This window comes from Panthera leo, chromosome A2, assembly GCF_018350215.1.
Source record: "Panthera leo isolate Ple1 chromosome A2, P.leo_Ple1_pat1.1, whole genome shotgun sequence".
Lineage (NCBI taxonomy): Eukaryota > Metazoa > Chordata > Mammalia > Carnivora > Felidae > Panthera > Panthera leo.
The window spans coordinates 152,458,727-152,475,680 of NC_056680.1; the positions used below are offsets into that span (position 1 = coordinate 152,458,727).

The 16,954-nt window shown below is 45.3% G+C and overlaps 1 protein-coding gene across 1 annotated transcript; it reads right to left on the reverse strand.

Moving 5' to 3' along the window:
* Positions 1-4,079: 4,079 nt before the first annotated feature.
* On the reverse strand, positions 4,080-13,786 carry ZC3HAV1L (zinc finger CCCH-type containing, antiviral 1 like). Its single transcript, XM_042926022.1, has 4 exons — positions 13,419-13,786; positions 12,414-12,549; positions 7,539-7,797; positions 4,080-5,769 (listed from the first exon to the last, which is right to left on the reverse strand). The coding sequence occupies exons 1-4, from the start codon at positions 13,784-13,786 to the stop codon at positions 5,636-5,638; spliced, it is 897 nt and encodes a 298-aa protein (XP_042781956.1). The 3' UTR covers positions 4,080-5,635.
* Between the last annotated feature and the right edge of the window lie 3,168 nt (positions 13,787-16,954).

Here is a 16,954-nt window from a genome sequence, read left to right on the forward strand (position 1 = left end):
TAAAAGCTTATTTATTTTGAGAGCGTACATGTGGAGGAGGGAGGGAGAGAAAGAGAGAAGGGGGGAGAGAGAGAAACCCAAGCAGGCTCCACGCTGTCAGCCTGGAGCCCAACAGCGCGGTACGCAATCCCACAAACCATCAGATCATGACCTGAGCCGAAACCAAGAGTTCGACGTTCAACCAACTGAGCCACCCAGGCACCCCGAACTTTTTGAAAATTTAAGTAAATCAAGAATATTTCTGTAAAAAACAAGACATAAAACCATATATTCATTACCACCTTCAATGTGCATGTACTTGCTAATGGGAGAAATTGAATCCTGCCTCTCGCATGCCACATGGAAAACTTCTGCTATAAATATTGAAGAGTAATGTGAATTGGCTAATAGTGCAAAAATGTGCCCCAGCTGCCATGTGTACTTGCAGTAAATACCACACAACTGCAGGTATGCCCAGAGCTACTGATCAGAAGACAAAGAGGAAGGGAAATGGATACTGGAAACCACTGATTGTGCAAGGATCTACAGTATCCAGGCAATCCGAAAGGCAAGGACCTAGAATATCCAGGCAATCCAAAAGGCAGGCCTTGACAGGTTGATTCGTTTTTGCTTCCCACACGTTTCCACCACAGAAACCCTCCACAAAGTCTGAAACTATATCTGTTTCCAATGATGACAGTGGTTCAGCCCACAGACCTGCACAGAGTTCACAAGCAATCATGTTTTGTGTTGAGGACGTAGGATAAGAGATGTGGAGAAGCATTTCCGTGGGGCCTGGGTGGTGTAAGTCATAAGCAGAGAAAACCTTTTAAAGCAGAGGCCCAAGGCAGGGTCCTCTCTTGCCTGGGTCAGGGCAGTACTGATTTAACTCATCTGTGTTTTGATCATTAAACAGGGTAGTATATCTAAAGAACTTAGAACAGCACTACACAATGGTATTATGAGTGATTATTACTTCCTTCTGAATACATTCCTGTATTCTCCCAAATTTCTACAATGATATAATACTTTATTTTCCAATAAATCTCTTGGAAAAATATTGCTAAATAAGAATAGAGAAATTCAATGATAGAGTAATACGTTATTTTACAAATAATAATGAATATGAGGTGATGGATGTGTTAACTAACCTTAGTGTGGTAATCATTTCACAATTATATACATGTATCAAATCATCATCTCATACACCTTAAACTTATACAGTGTTATATGTCAATAATATCCCAATAAAGCTGGGAAAAATTTTTTTTAAATAATAATGACATTCCGGGGGCGCCTGGGTGGCGCAGTCGGTTGGGCGTCCGACTTCAGCCAGGTCATGATCTCGCGGTCTGTGGGTTCGAGCCCCGCGTCAGGCTCTGGGCTGATGGCTTGGAGCCTGGAGCCTGTTTCCGATTCTGTGTCTCCCTCTCTCTCTGTCCCTCCCCCGTTCATGCTGTCTCTCTCTGTCCCAAAAATAAATAAATAAATAAATAAATAAATAAATAAATAATAATGACATTCCGAATCAATGTACAAAACTCAAAACAGTGCTTAGAATAAACATACTTTGAGCATATAGCAATAAAAATAAAAAGGAAATTGCATACACATATAAAATATAAATCAATTTTATTTATGAATGTATAGATGTATATAATTATAACAAAAATTACCAAATAGTGAAAAGAAATACATTAGAAGAACATATGTCATAACAGAGTTACTCAGAATTTAAGGAGGTTTTAATATAGTAAAACCAGTAACATAATCATGTTAGGTGGTTAAATGATAAAAATTATATGATTATACAAAGATACCAATTCTTACTAAAAGCTTCCAACAATAAATGTTTTTTCCCTTATTAAATAGAGAACATTTGTTTAAAGCCAACAATAAACTTCATATGTAATGAAGAAACATCAGAATTTATATTTTAACACAATTTTATTTAACACAAAGCAAAACAGAAATACACAAGAAAAGACAAACATGTCTTTTTTGCAGCTATGGTTTTACATTTGGAAGAAACAAAAAGGCCACCTAACACTGGTAGAACAAAGATAATTCAACAAAAGACAAACATTTAAAAAATTAATAGCATTCTAATGACAGAGATTCCCATACTGAGTAGCAATACAGATGTATTTAGCCAAGAAAAAATTAATGTAATAAGGGATATATAAGGCCTAGATAAAACCAAGAACAAATTATCACGAGAGAAATCAAGGAACCCATCAGTAAGGAAGCGATTTAATTCCTTGATGGGAGGAATTAGTGTCATAAGCATAAGTCTTAAGCAGTTCATTTTAGGCCTTGATGATTCCAAATGAAGCACCAAAAAGATGTTTACCTTAAATAACACATTCCTTAGGGGAAAAAAGACTTTTTGAAAATTAAAAATATATATGTGGGGGCAAAAAAGAACAATGAAGACCAGTATCATACTGATTCCATGGATTCAAACACAGAGTTTGATTCATTACATGACAAAAAATACTTCTTCACTGCGAAGTGTCCAAAAAGAAGAAATTACGGTTTTGTTTTGGCTCAAAGCTCGGGAGTTAAAGCAGAAAGCCTGGCAAAGCAAGTACTACTCTGAGAACTTTGAGAATGCTAAGAGAACGGCCTCTCTTGGGGTCAGGAAAGACTAACTAGCATTTTAAAGAATCTGGTTTTGCCAGGTTTCAAGGCAGGAAGAGGGAAGGAATGGCACTTAACAGGAACATCCTTTACAAACAGAGAGTCATAAAATAAAATGGCACATTCCAAAAATTACAAGTAGGTCAGTACACACAATATTGGTCTGCATTTTCAAAACTCAGTCAAAGGCCAATATTTAAAAACCTGAAAATGTATCATAAAATCTGGATCTGGCTTCTTTCGACTAGTTGGACAACATGACAGCCTGGGTCTGCTCGCCCACATGGGTATGAGAGGCAGGTGCCCCCTCAGATGGGCAACTTGCTACGACACGTCCTCTCTCCCCCCATTTCTCTTACAGCCAGCTCACATCATCCATTTAGGTCATCTGTCTCATCCAAGAAGGCATTTGAGTTTATGACTCCTACCTTGCATTGTGGGGACCAATGAAGGTTATGGCAAAAGATAGCATGTGATTAGATCTGCATTTCAAAAGCCCAACTGGGCACAGGGTGGAAGGCTTGGAGATGGTGGGGTGGGTAGAAGGTGGTAAGGAGACCAATGAAATCCACAAAAGCCTATTGTATGAAAAATTAAAATGGGGCTGCCATCACTGAAGGAAAGCAGGGGGCTACCTCACACCTTCTATAAAAATACTCTCACAAGACAGAACCGGAAAACCAAGGAGTCCTGGATCTGTGGCATAAGAGCAAGAGCTGATGAGGATTGGAAACAAGGCTGTGTGTAGGGGATGGAAAGAAAGGGGCAGAGGAGGACAAAAACTTGAGAGTTCTGAAGGGAAACTAATCTCCAACACTGGGTAACCAGTCTGACATAAGGAACCAGGAGAAAGACGAGTATGAGGACAATTTGTAGGGTTTTGCTTTAAGTTGGTAGTTTGTTGATACTCCAAAAATAAAGAAACCAAAGAAGGGACGAGTCTATAGGAAAGTTAATATTTAACCTAGGTTATGTTGAATTTGTGGGGTCTATGGATGTGCACCTTCCCTCATACACCCTGATAAATGACCAAAGAAAAATCATCTCCAATTCTCCTGTAGTAACTTTCCAACAGCTGAATCATGAGCTGGAAATGAGGGTCAAGTATAATTATATAAAATATCTTTACAGAATGAATACTAACAGAACTAAGCTTTAAAGGGAATATTATACATTCCCTATGTATTCACTATACATAAAATATTGTAACAGAGATTACAGAGGGCTAATAACTGCACATAAAAGCATAATTAGAAGATGTGTAAAAAAAAACACAATACTGTAAAAGTCCACCAAGTCTCTTAATAGACAGGATATACATTTATACCCTACACTTTCCATTAAGAATTTAAGATGGCTAAAAAAATTTAATGAAAAATTAAAAAAGAATTTTAGATGGCTTATAGCAAAAATACACATAGTAAAAGGATAAAATGTGAATAATAATAATAAAATGTAAAAATAATTTTGTAAAAAAATAGCACCAGGAAAAATCAGAACTAGGAAAAAGGAAACAAGGTACGCAGAACAGAAGGGCTTTCAGAAATACTGCTGTGGACAACCAAAGTGAAAAGATTAACCGCGTGACTCTCATTGTCCATGAGGAGAAAACACAGCAATTTCTCACTCTGAAAAGGATGTTTCTGCACACCTTCCCCAGTAGAGAAGACAGCATTTCATGATAAAACATGCTTCTAAACTAAATTAATGCAGCTTTACGAAAAACTCACTACCCTTGTCCCTATTTCTCAAATGTGTTATCGCAGGAAAGTTAAACTTAAAAACAAACAAAACTTTACACACTGACATTTGGGGATATCACAACAGGAAACCCAGAAAAAGATCTCATGATGCTGCTTCTCCGTACCCCTCAATGAAAACAAAGAACCAAACATCTGAGCTTAACTGGATGAAGGAAGCTGGGCGGGGTGGAGAAGGGAGATAAAGGCAACGTGAGATGGGTGAGGTATATAGGTTTCTGATGGTCTCTCCTGATCCACAGAAAGAATGGATACGACTTCGAGGAACAGAGGAACAACATACTGTTTAAACGGCAGCAATGGAGCTTTGGCAAAGAAATTTAATAAAAAACGGAGAGTGGACAGAGTGAGGTAGAAATCTTTGGTGAGCACTCAAAAGTTATAAAGCTATGGTACTGGCTGAGGACGGATCCACAGAGGCGGGTATCATATGAGCAGGTACAAGTGATATCCTCTCGTGAAAATCGAGGAACCTCATCGAAAGCCATGCCATATCAGCACAGAGGAGGGCCCCAGGAACTGAAGGGCAAACACGAAATGCACTATATAAGACATACAGAAAACACACACAGGAAAATACTCACTTGCATATACTTAAAGAAACGCAAACCAAAAAGACGGTATCCTTTAGCACCTACAAGCCTAAGCAAAAGAAGAAATTCAAAAATTCAGTATGGTAAGGATTTTAAGAGTCCTATTCAAAATTTGTGAGAAAGAATTGAAATATCCCAGAATAAGGGAAATAGTGAAGTAAGCGATCATCTGATAGTGTATCCGTGCATTCAAATGATTATACGTGATAAAATGCGAATAGGGAAAGGTGCTTATGAAACTTTAAGAAAAAACAAGAGTACAAAGTGTACGTATTCTAGAACTACCACTATGTAAACTGCGTATACGGGCGCATAGGAAAAACCCTGGGTGGGTCACAGAGCAAGTCAGCAGAACCCACTCCTTTTGGAGCTCCCGCCGGCCTGGGGAAAGCTCTTGGGGACTTCGGGCAGGATGGGCCATCTTCACGGTGCACGCTGGACCGACCCCAACCATACTCACGTCCTATCCTCTCTGCCTGCTCAGCGTCCAACCACATCCCCGACCACCGTCCTCTTTGATTTTACAACAACTTGTGAGGTAGGTACTACTACGACCGTGACTGGTAAATGATGAAATGAATGAGCTTACAAATTAAGCTCAACAGAAGCTTTGTTTTCAGACCTTCTAGTTGGACACGCTTCTTCTTTCACTGACGTCCTTTAAGGTTTACCTGCATGTGGTTTCTTGGCTGACTGAGCGGGGCCGGGCACCAGAGGGCTGGCCTCTGGAGCGCCGGCTACGTGTACTCCTGGCTCCTCAAGGCCCTGTGAACACTCAGCAGAAGCTGAATTCCCTAAAAAGAAGACGAAGAGATGAGCTTTCCCGGGACACCTCTTTTATCGCTCTCCATTTCGTTTTGTGTTGGGAGCATCGGCCCAGCAGATCAGATCCCAGCCAAAAGTCCCAACACTGCTCTGGATTTGGAGAGTTTGTGTTTTCTAGATTTATTTCACACACACACATACACACACACACACACACACACACACACACACACACAAGTTCATAGTTAGGAGAGACCCACTAAACAAGACCAGATGAGGGTGATGACAGGCCCTGTACCTGGCCTAGAAGATCCCCGCCATCATTCAGGCTTCCCTAGACAGCCTCCAACACTACCTTCAAACCACCCGATCAGGAAGTAAGCCACGACCATCCCAACAGAAGAAAACTCCGTATCAAGAAGCACCTGAGTGGCCCAGTCTGCTAAGCAGCCGTCAGCATGGAGCCCATTTCAGATCCTCTGTTCCCCTCTCTTTCTGCCCCTCCCCCCCCACCTCTCTCTCTCAAAAATAAATAAACATTTCAAAAGAAGAAGGAAGACAAAACAAAACTCCGTATCAATAGTTTGGAGACTCTGACTTTGCTGGTTTTGTTTTCCCAAATTCAGCAATTCTCCTAAGCCTACCACCCACTGAAACTGATTTCCAGCTATAAACAAATCGAATAGAATAAGTAACCTGAATGCATTGTAATTAAAAGTACACCAAACCACACTTTGTAGACCCATTTTTTAATGGTAGACTATGCAGCAACATGGGAAAATATTTATGATTCTTGATAAAGTGAAAATTTAAGATACTAATGCACACTTCGACCACAACTAGACCGGAATTTGTATAGTAACAGGAGGGACGGCCCTGCAAAATAAATGGTAACAATCATTGTGGATGGAGTGAGTGGAATAATGCAATTTATATCTCTACTCTCTACTTCCTAAATTTTTCTGTAATATGGTTAAAATTTCTTAATAACTAAAAAAGAACATACTTTCTTAAAAGTTCTCATCACGGGAAAACAAACTTTGTAACTATGTATGATGACAGATGTTACCTACACTTAACTGCGATCATTTCTGCTGTGTATACAAATATCGAAATACGTACCTCTGAAACTAATACAACGTTGTATGTTTACTACCTCAGTAAAAGTAAAGAAAGAAAAAGAAAACACTTGAATTCAAATTTAATAAAGAAATCCATTCCTGTGTTTTCCTTCCCTTTCTAGGCCACTGGCCCACCTCCTTCCTCTTTCTTCCTAACAAAGCTGTGAGGACAGTTGTACCTACTTCCTGGCCCCCAGCTTAGCGAGGAGGTACACTGCTCAAACCCTTGGGCAGATGTTATTAGCCGGCGGTGCAGAAACTAAACTCTATCCCTTCCTTCCTTTAGTTAGAACCACAGTTCTAGGGGCACCTGGGTGGCTCAGACGGTTAAGCGTCCAATTCTTGGTTTCAGCTCAGGTCATGATCTCAAGGTTTAGTGACTTCGAGCCCCACATCGGGCTCTGTGCTGACAGCGCATGCTTGGGATTCTCTCTCTCTCTGCCTCTCCCCTGCACGTGCATTCTCTGTCTCTCTCAAAACAAATAAGTAAAGTTTAAGAAAAAATTAAAAAAAAAAAAAGAAGAACCATAGTTCTCCATCAGAAAACATCAGAAAATATTGGTGGTCCGGTTTCCCCAAGGATAGAGCAAAACTTACAATGTGAGGTGCTATCCCCCCCAGACTCACTTTCTGGTCAAAACTATGTGTCGGTAGTGTTCTCCCTCTTATATTCTCACCTTGACTTTCAAGCACCTTGTGCAGCTTCATATGCTTGTAGGTAGAGATTATCTGAAAATTAACGACACTTGGGACACTCAGTCCTTGGTCCTGCAGCAGCTTCAGGGCTGCGGCATGAATGAGCTGATGGGACCGTTTGCATTTCTGAAGTCTGCACTCCCCTCTGACAAAGGACTTGCACACGTGAAACTTGTTGCACTTCTCCTTCATGTTGCAGTAGCCATGCAGCGCTTCCCCTTTGTTGTACAGCAAACACACCTGGCACAGAAATGAAGCGACGCTTGACACGTTTGTTTGCACTGTCATTTACGGCAATTGACGAAAGAAAAAAAAATTTATTTTTACGATTTTAGTTTTAAGTCATTTCTACACCCAACGTGGGGCTCGAACCCACAACCCCGAGACCAAGAGTCACACGCTCCACTGACTGAGCCAGCCAGGCACCCTGAGAAAACATTTCTGTAAAAGAAGTGTGATCAGCAGAGACTTGGGCCAACATATGTTAAAATATAAACGAACTGAACAGTATGACACTGGTTCAGGGATGTAGAGGAGATCAAGAAAAAGAGATCCTACACCTAGCCTCAAAATAAAAATAATCCATTCCTTAAAGATTTGATAGAGCTCCACAATAAAACTGTATGAGCCTCATGTTTTCTTAAAATTTTTTTTTTAACGTTTTTATTTCTTTTTGAGACAGGGAGAGACAGAGCATGAACAGGGGAGGGTCAGAGAGAGGGAGACACAGAATCTGAAACAGGCTCCAGGCTCTGAGCTGTCAGCACAGAGCCTGACACGGGGCTCAAACTCACGGACCGCGAGATCATGACCTGAGCCCAAGTCGGCCGCCTGACTGAGCCACCTAGGCGCCCCAAGCCTCATGTTTTCTTGTAGAAGACTTTTTAACTAATACTGTGGTTCCGTGCGATTTTAAATTTTTTCTTTTTTTAAAAAATGTTTATTTATTTATTTGAGGGGGGGCACAGAGAGAGGGAGAGAATGAATCCCAAGTAGGCTCTGTGCTGCGCAGGGCCCAACTCGGAGCTCGACCTCACCAACTGAGATCACCACCTGAGCCAAAATCAACAGTCACTTAACTGACTGAGCCACTCAGACACCCCTAAATTTTTTATCTTAATGCTTTTGTTGTTCAAAAATAAACACTATTCTGGCTTTCTGTATTTTCTTAAAACAGTTTTTTTTAATGTTTATTTATTATTAGTTTAATGTTTATTTATTTTTGAGAGGGAGATAGAGTGTGAGAGAGAGAGGGGGAGACACAGAATCCGAAGCAGGCTCCAGGCTCCGAGCTGTCAGCACAGAGCCCAACGTGGGACTTGAACTCGTGAACCACAAGATCACGACCTGAGCTGAAGTCGGACGCTTAACCAACTGAGCCGCCCAGGCGCCCTGTTTATTATTTTTGAGGGAAAGAAAGTGATCAGGAGAGGGGCAGAGAGAGAGAGGGAAAGAGACAGAGAGTCCCAAGCAGGCTCCACACTGTCAGTGCAGAGCCTGAGGCAGGGCTTGAACCCACGAACAGTGAGATCATGACCTGAGTGGAAATCAAGAGTCAGACGCTCAACCAATGGAGCCACCCAGGCAACCTGAAACCATTTGGATGAGTCATATTTTTTTCTAGAAATGTGTCCATTTCATTGAAGTTTTCAAATGTATTAGTATCACATTGTACGTATTTCCAATGTGTGTTTCAACACCACCAAGTAATTCTCAGAGGACAATGACCAGATGTCCCACAGATTTTAACTCCACCCGAATACTGTCTACCTGGACGTAGCGGCAGATCCCACAGGTTAAGGGCTCAGTCCCACGAGGCTGCCCCACCTCAAATGTCCATCTGTTGCTGCCTGAACTGCTATAAAGGTCATCACCACCTCCTCCTCCAGTTAATGTGCCAGAACAGCTCACAGGAGTCAGATGACCACTTTATTATAAAATGATATAACCCAGGAACACACAGGTAGAAGAGCCGCACGTGGAGACGTGAGGGGAGAAAAGGTGTGGAGCTTCCATACCCTCTCCTGGGGCCTCACTCTCCCAGCACCTCCGTGTGCTCACCACCCTGCACGCTGTCTGGAGGTCTGTCCTTTTGGGTTTTTATGGAAATTTCCTAACACAGGCATGATCGATTACATCATGGGCCACTGGTAAATGAACTCCATCCCTAGGCCCCTCTGCCCTCCCAGGGGGTGGAAGAGTGAGGGGGAGGGGATAAAAGTTACAACTCCCGGGGCGCCTAGGGGGCTCAGGTGGTTAAGCGTTCGACTCTTGGTCTCGGCTCAGGTCATGACGTCACAGTTCATGGGGTTGAGCTCCGCGCTGACAGCACAGAGCCTTCTTGGGAACCTCTCTCTCCCTCTCCCTCTCTGCTCCTCCTCTGTTCACACAGTCTCTCTCTCTCTCTCTCTCTCTCTCTCTCTCTCTCTCTCTCAAAATAAATAAATAAAGTTAAAAAAAAGTGTTGGGGAAAAAAAAAAAAAGTTGTTCTCCTGACAACCAGCTCCCATCCTTAGGTTACCAAAGGGCTTTCCAAAAATCACTTAACAACAGACACCTTTAGAGCTCTCATCATGTAGGAAATTCCAAGGGTTTTAGGAGCTCTATGTCGGGAATGGGGATGAAGACCAAATATATTTATCATTATAACCATAAGATCACAATGTTTGTCCCTATCGTCTTTTTATTGTGTGATATATCTGTTCCTGTGTACTGTGTCTTTAGGAGAGTGGTGGAAAGGGGTCAGAGCCATTTCCATACAAGAGATGTGGGGCACCATTCCTGATTCCTCCGTGGTCCCCGCTACCAAAGTGGCCATGCTGCGTGTCACAGGATACACACCTCCAGTGCTGGGTGACAGGACCAGGGGTGGGCTCCTGTCCCAAGTGCAGCCAGCCCACTGGCTGCTCACAAAACACTGCGGTAGTTGGGTATGACAAGACGAGGCTGGACCCAGGAGAGCAGGCACAAGCCATAAGGAAACGGGCTCAATAAGTTCAACAATGTAACAACGTTAAACATCTGTAAGTCAAACAATATCGTAAAAACTAAAAGGTTGGGGCGCCTGGGTGGCTCAGTAGGTTGAGAATCCGACTTCAGCTCAGGTCATGATCTCACAGCTCGTGGGTTCGAGCCGCACGTCGGGCTCTGTGCTGACAGCTCAGAGCCTGGAGCCTGCTTCAGATTCTGTGTCTCCCTCTCTCTCTCTCAAAAATAAATAAACATTAAAAAAAAATTTTTTTTTTTTAACTAAAAGGTAACTAGAAGTGTCGCCACCCCTTCTCTGTCAGAGAGGAAGGACTGGACTGGACCCCCGTTACTGCCATTCTCTTCTCCCTTCCTGCCAATAACCTGCTCCAGCTGTGGCTCCGGGTCCTTTTGGCAACATTGTTGGGATGTATCTGGCTTAAAACCATGACTGATCAAGTCTGGCTTCAAAGCCCAAAGAAGTGAGAAAGGAGATGTGGATGCCAAGGATAAACCCCGTGGCTAAGGCTGACTCCTACAGATTCTACTGCCTTGAGGGCGGCCTTTGCCATCTCACCAAAGGCTCCAGCTCATACCTCCAGCCTGTGACTTCCTTCCCTTCTCGACCCTGAACTACCTTAGCATTAACGGGGCACCACACTCACAAACGACCCTCCGGTTTCCCAACATCCCCCTTCTTCCCACCCCACCCCTCTTCTGGCAACTTGAATGTCTACGACAGCATCAGTGCTAGAGTAGAAAATTCTACTTTTCACTGGTGGGCTCTTGTAATATTTTCTTTGGGGATTCCAACTGTTTTGTTTTCAAAAAGTCTTTGTGTATAGCTAAGCAGATACAAATACGCTAATTTCACCATGACAGCAGTTCTAATGGGCACTGGTTAAACATTTGGAACTAAATCATTTCAAAGCAATTAAAATTGGTATCTAAAGCCCCAAGAAAGTAAATGGGGGAGGATACTTTCAACAAACGTGACCACAAAAGGGACCCGTATCATTACAGACATCTAATAGGGGTGCCTGGGTGGTTCAGTCGGTTAAATGTCTGACTCGTGATTCAGCTCAGGTCATGATCTCATAGTTTCGGGAGTTCGAACCCCAAGTTGGGCTCTGCACTGAAAGCATGGAGCCTGCTTGGGATCCTCTCTCTCTCTCCCTCTCTCTCTCTCTCTCTCTCTCTGCCTCTCCTCCACTTATACAACCCCCCCAATAAATAAACTTTAAAAAAAAGACACCTTATCAATTAAAGGGAAAACAAATGCCTCAACAGAAAAATAGGCAAAAGCATGAACAGGCAATTCACAAAACACAGGCTTCAGAGACAGATGTAAATTCAAATCTGCTATGTACTACGTGACCTTGAGCAAGTTAATGTAGCTGAGTCTCAGTTTCCTCACCTGTAAAACCGGGACAGGTTATTAATGAGCTAAGATATGTGAATGACTTAGCCTTCTGTAAGCAATCAAAAAACTAGTGGCTAAGAGCGCCTGGGTGGCTTAGTTGGAGCCTCCAACTCCTGGTTTCAGCTCAGGTCATGATCTCTGAGTTCGTGAGTTTGAGATCTCTCAAACAGCACAGAGCCTGCTTGGGACTCTCTGTCTCTGTCTCTGCCTCTGCCCCTCCCCCACTTGCTCTCTATCTCTCTCAAAAAAATAAAAATAAAATAAACTAGTAGCCATTTTCATTATTTCTTTACCACACGCGTCCATCACTCCTTGTGGATCAAAGCCTAAAATCACAGAGACTGCATAAAGGTCAGCACTGCACCATAACCTCCACCCATACACCTGACCTCTGCAAGGTGACTTTTGATGTTCTCGATCTCCTTCATCGTGCATTCAGTATGAGGGTGAATTCTTGGTAACTCACCTCTGGTAAAAGGCAGGGGTCATTCTGTAAAAGCAGGATCCGAAGCTGGGCCTCATTGAGGCCAAAAAGCCCATGGTTTTTCAGAACTTGGATGTTGACGGGTGTGTGGATATCATGGGAAAGGGTACAGGTAGACCTAGGAGAACACAGAGCTCTGGATCAGAGGCCCAGGTGAAGGGGCCAGTCCGCCAAAGTCCTGGCCTTCGACTCATGTGTGAAGTTAAACAATTTTCCCTGAACCCAAAGATACCACAGCTAATACAGCCAGCGCTAATAATAAAAAAGCCGAGTGGAAGCCACTCTCCTCCCAAGGTCACTTGCATTTTAAATCGGGATGCCTGAACGCCAGCCAAAGGCACCCCCTGCCCCAGTCACCTGCCTTGATGCCTTCTGTTGTTGGCCGGAAGGTGACTGACAGTACTTCTCCACCCCGAACAGCTGCCCACCCCCCCCCCCCACAGTCCCCCGACGTTGGGAATGAAGTGTGCCCCCGACCCCGCTTTGGGGAGCCTGAGTGAACCAAGGATGACCAGAGGCCTCAAAACACCGCCCTCGGTTTCCTGGGGGTCATTCCAGATCGGGCTTTCTAAACCCGGTGAGCACCGACTCACTTGGGTAAAACTTTGAGGTTACGTGCAAAGAAAGGAAGGGCACTCTCGATAAAGGGTCCGAGGACCTCACAGGTCCGCAAAAGCCCCCCAGTAGGACCACCGGAGTAAACGAACTCAAAAGTCCCAGTCCGGGTTTCCCGCGGCCGCGCCGCGGTTTCCGCGGGCAGGGGCTGGACTCCGGGGGGCGAGCAGCGGTGAAGAAATCCCGACCGATCGGGACGACTTCGGGCCTCGCTCCGCGCCGGAGCCCCCTCCCCCACCCCCGAGGACGCCGCGGGGGCCCCTTCCCGGGCCTTCCCTTCCGCCCTCCGACGGCGGGGCGGGGTGCACCCCCCGAACGAGCGATCCCTTTTCTCCTTCCCCCCGGGCCCCGCTCCCCCGCCGCCCGCCTCACCAGCAGTCGCGGTTCGGGCACTTGCCCAGCATGTGGCGGCGGCAGAGGTGCAGCTGGTCGCAGGCCTGGCACTCGCCGCGCTGGTAGCGGGCGCAGAGGCGCGCGGAGGACACGGCCACCACCCGCCAGGCGCAGGGGCCGCCGCCCGCGCCGCCCGCGCCGGCCGCCGCCTCGGCCTCGGCGTCCCAGAGGCCCTCCCTCATCTCCACCTCCTGCAGCAGGAAGCGGTCGGGCCCGGCCTGGCGCAGCACGTCCCGGAGCCGGGCCTCCGAGAGCTCCACGTGGCCGCGCAGGTCCCGCAGGAACATGCGGCCGCCGTTGGCGCACAGCACCTTGGTGAGGAAGGAGCACACCGTGGGCTCCGCCATGGCCGCGGCCGAGCACGGAAACCCGAGGCGGGCAGACTCCTCCCAGTCACGTCCACGACTCGGGCCCGAGCTCCCGGGGCCGGGCGGGGGGTGGGGGGCAGGGCGCGCCGCGGCGGCAGAGGCGGGGGCGGGGGCCTGCGGGCCACCCGCGGGCGCCACCGCGTTCACCGAGCGCCGGTCAAGGGGAGGCCTCGCCTAGAGGGACGTGGCTGGTGGGGGGAGGCGTGACCCGCGAGCAAATGAGAGGATCCGAGGTGCCCATGAGGGCTGCAAAGATAAAACGGGTAATGAGGTACGAGGGCCCTTAGGGGGTTGCCGGGGGAAGGACTCCGAGGGAGCCACCAGCGACATGTGGGCATGTGGCTGTCGAGGCCTTGAAACGTGACCGGTTGGAACCGAGAGGTGATGGAAGTGTAAGATACACGCCCTGGATTGCAAAGGTTTTGGGATGCAAAATATCTGATTGAGAACTTTCTCAGTCGTGTTCACTTGATGATATTGAAATAAAAATGTTCTTACAGTTTCATCTGTTTCTTTGACTTTTCTGATGTAGCTCCGAGCAAATTTTAAATTACATGTGGGGCTCACTTTATTGTCGTTGGACCACACCAGTCTAGACCTGTACGTCTACGAAGCAGCTATCCTTGTTGGCAACGATGCACAAAGAGAAGATCTCTTTTGCATTGCTGGTGGGAATGCTAGCTGGTGCAACCGCTGTGGAAAATGGTATGGAGGTTCCTCAAAAAGTTAAAAAGAGAACTACCCTAGCACCCAGCAATTGCACTACTAGGTATATATGCAAGGGATACAGGTATGCTGTTTCAAAGGGGCACATGCACCTCAACGTTTATAGCAGCACTATCAACATTAGCCAAAGTATGGAAAGAGCCCAGATGTCCATCGACAGATGAATGGATAAAGAAGATATGGTTTATATATACAGTGGAGTATTACTCGGCAATCAAAAAGAATGAAGTCTTGCCATTTGCAACTATGTGGATGGAACTGGAGGGGATTGTGCTAAGCAAAATTAGTTAGAGAAAGACAAATCATAAGACTGCGCTCATATGAGGAATTTAACATACACAACAGATGAACATAAGGGAAGGGAAGCAAAAAGAATATAAAAACAGGGAGGGGGACACAACATAAGACTTTTTTTTTTTAATGTTTATTTATTTTTGAGACAGAGACAGACAGTGCGAGCAGGGAAGGCGCAGAGAGAGAGGGAGACACAGAATCTGAAACAGGCTCTAGGCCGGGAGCTGTTAGCACAGAGCCCAACACGGGGCTCGGGCTCACGAATCGCGAGATCATGACCTGAGCTGAAGTCGGATGCTCAACCCACTGAGCCACCCAGGTGCCCCAACATAAGAGACTCTTAAATACAGAGAACAAACTGAGGGTTGCTGGAGGGGCTGTGGGGGGGGAGGGGAGATGGGCTAAATGGGTAAGGGGCATTAAGGAGGACACTTGTTGGGATGAGCACTGGGTGTTATACACAGGGGATGAATCATTGGAATCTACTCTGGGAAACATTATCGCACTATATGCTAACCAACTTGGATGTAAATTAAAAATGAATAAATGGAAGCAGCTATCCTTTCTGCCCAACAGCTTGCTCATTTAATGAACAGCTTTTGAGCCACCGCTCATGCTGTGACAGAAAACAGAGACACCTAAGACCTAACGGAGGAACTCAACCAGCTCTCTTACAGGGTGGTTGTGGGGATTAAACCAGTTGATGGCATGTAATGTAAAGAACATAAGAGGAAGGTGACTGACTGGCAAGAGGCCAGACCTTCTCTGCCATGCTTAGAAATTTGGACTTCTATCCTGAAGACGTTGGGAAGCGATTAAAGGAATTTCAGCTGGAAGTGGCAGGATCCCTCCGCGCAGAATGTTTCTCCTGCTCTAGATGTATCCTTTCTGCCTTTCATCTGAGATTAAATGACACGTCTTCAGCAAGACCTTTCTTGACCTCTCCACGCGGAATTTACCACTGATCGTGTCTCTTCTTATTTCTGTATTTGTAGAATTCAAGCAGGCGAAAGTAGGCAATCTGTTGGACAGGACAAAGTAGGCTTTGTCCTGTTCATTGCTCTGTCTGTAAACTTAAAAAACAGGGCCTGGCCATACTTAGGAGAGGTGTTTCAGAAAGATCCCTGGTAGGCGTGAGAAGAATGGATTTCTAGAAGAGCAGGGCAAAATAAGGAATAACCGAAGAGGATTTGAGGGACTGTAACTTCAGTTTTCATTGTGTTGGGATTGCAGTGGACAATCCAAGGTAAGAGGCTCAGTAGGCAGTTGTATTGTAGGCACAGGTCTAGAGTTTCCAAAAGATGCGGGGGATATAGACTTGAGCGACATCAGATTATTAGGTAATTGAAACGGCGAGAGTCGATAAGCTCTTTCCGCAAAATGGAAAGTGTGTAAAGCAAGCATGGGAGGATAGAGCCTTCTATTTTAGCGACATTAGAGAGGCAAGGGGAGGAAGAGAAAAATCCTAAGGAAAGCGGAAGTAGCCTTTCCTTCCTGCCTCGCCTAGGTCTTTTGACTACATCTGCACCTGGACTGTCTGCATAAGGTCTTTGTCCTCCAGAAGGAGCAAGCTTGCCGGCCGTTGAGGCAGGCTGGAATTGCCAAGGCATCAACACTCCAGCAAGAACCCTCGACTGGTGATGTTAGGGAATGAGTGAGGTGGGGGCCCACTCAGACCCCCAGAGTTGGTAGGAAGGTTATTTTAAACTAAAGACAATTTGAGATTCAGCAGATGTAGAAAGAAGCCTTCTTGGAGCTTCCCTTATTTCACCAAAGGCAGAAACTGCTGGAAGTGAGGCTGCCATAGATCCTCTCTCTGGGCAAGTTTCATGGCCATGAGGAAAAATAAAATAAAATAAAATAAAATAAAATAAAACAGAGATCACTGGCACCTGCATAAACAAACATTATCACAAACTTCCATATCTCGTTTGTTCCTCTGGAAACCATTTGTTCTTCCCACAGAAGGCTTTTCTCCCCTCTCCCTCTCCCCTATTAATTTAGGTACATAAACCGTAATCTTTAACGGTTTAGGGAGTCCCTTTGTTTCCATATGCGCGTGATGAACGTCCCCCCCCCACCCCTTTCTCTCCTGTTAATCTGTCTGCTGTCAGTTAAATTCACACT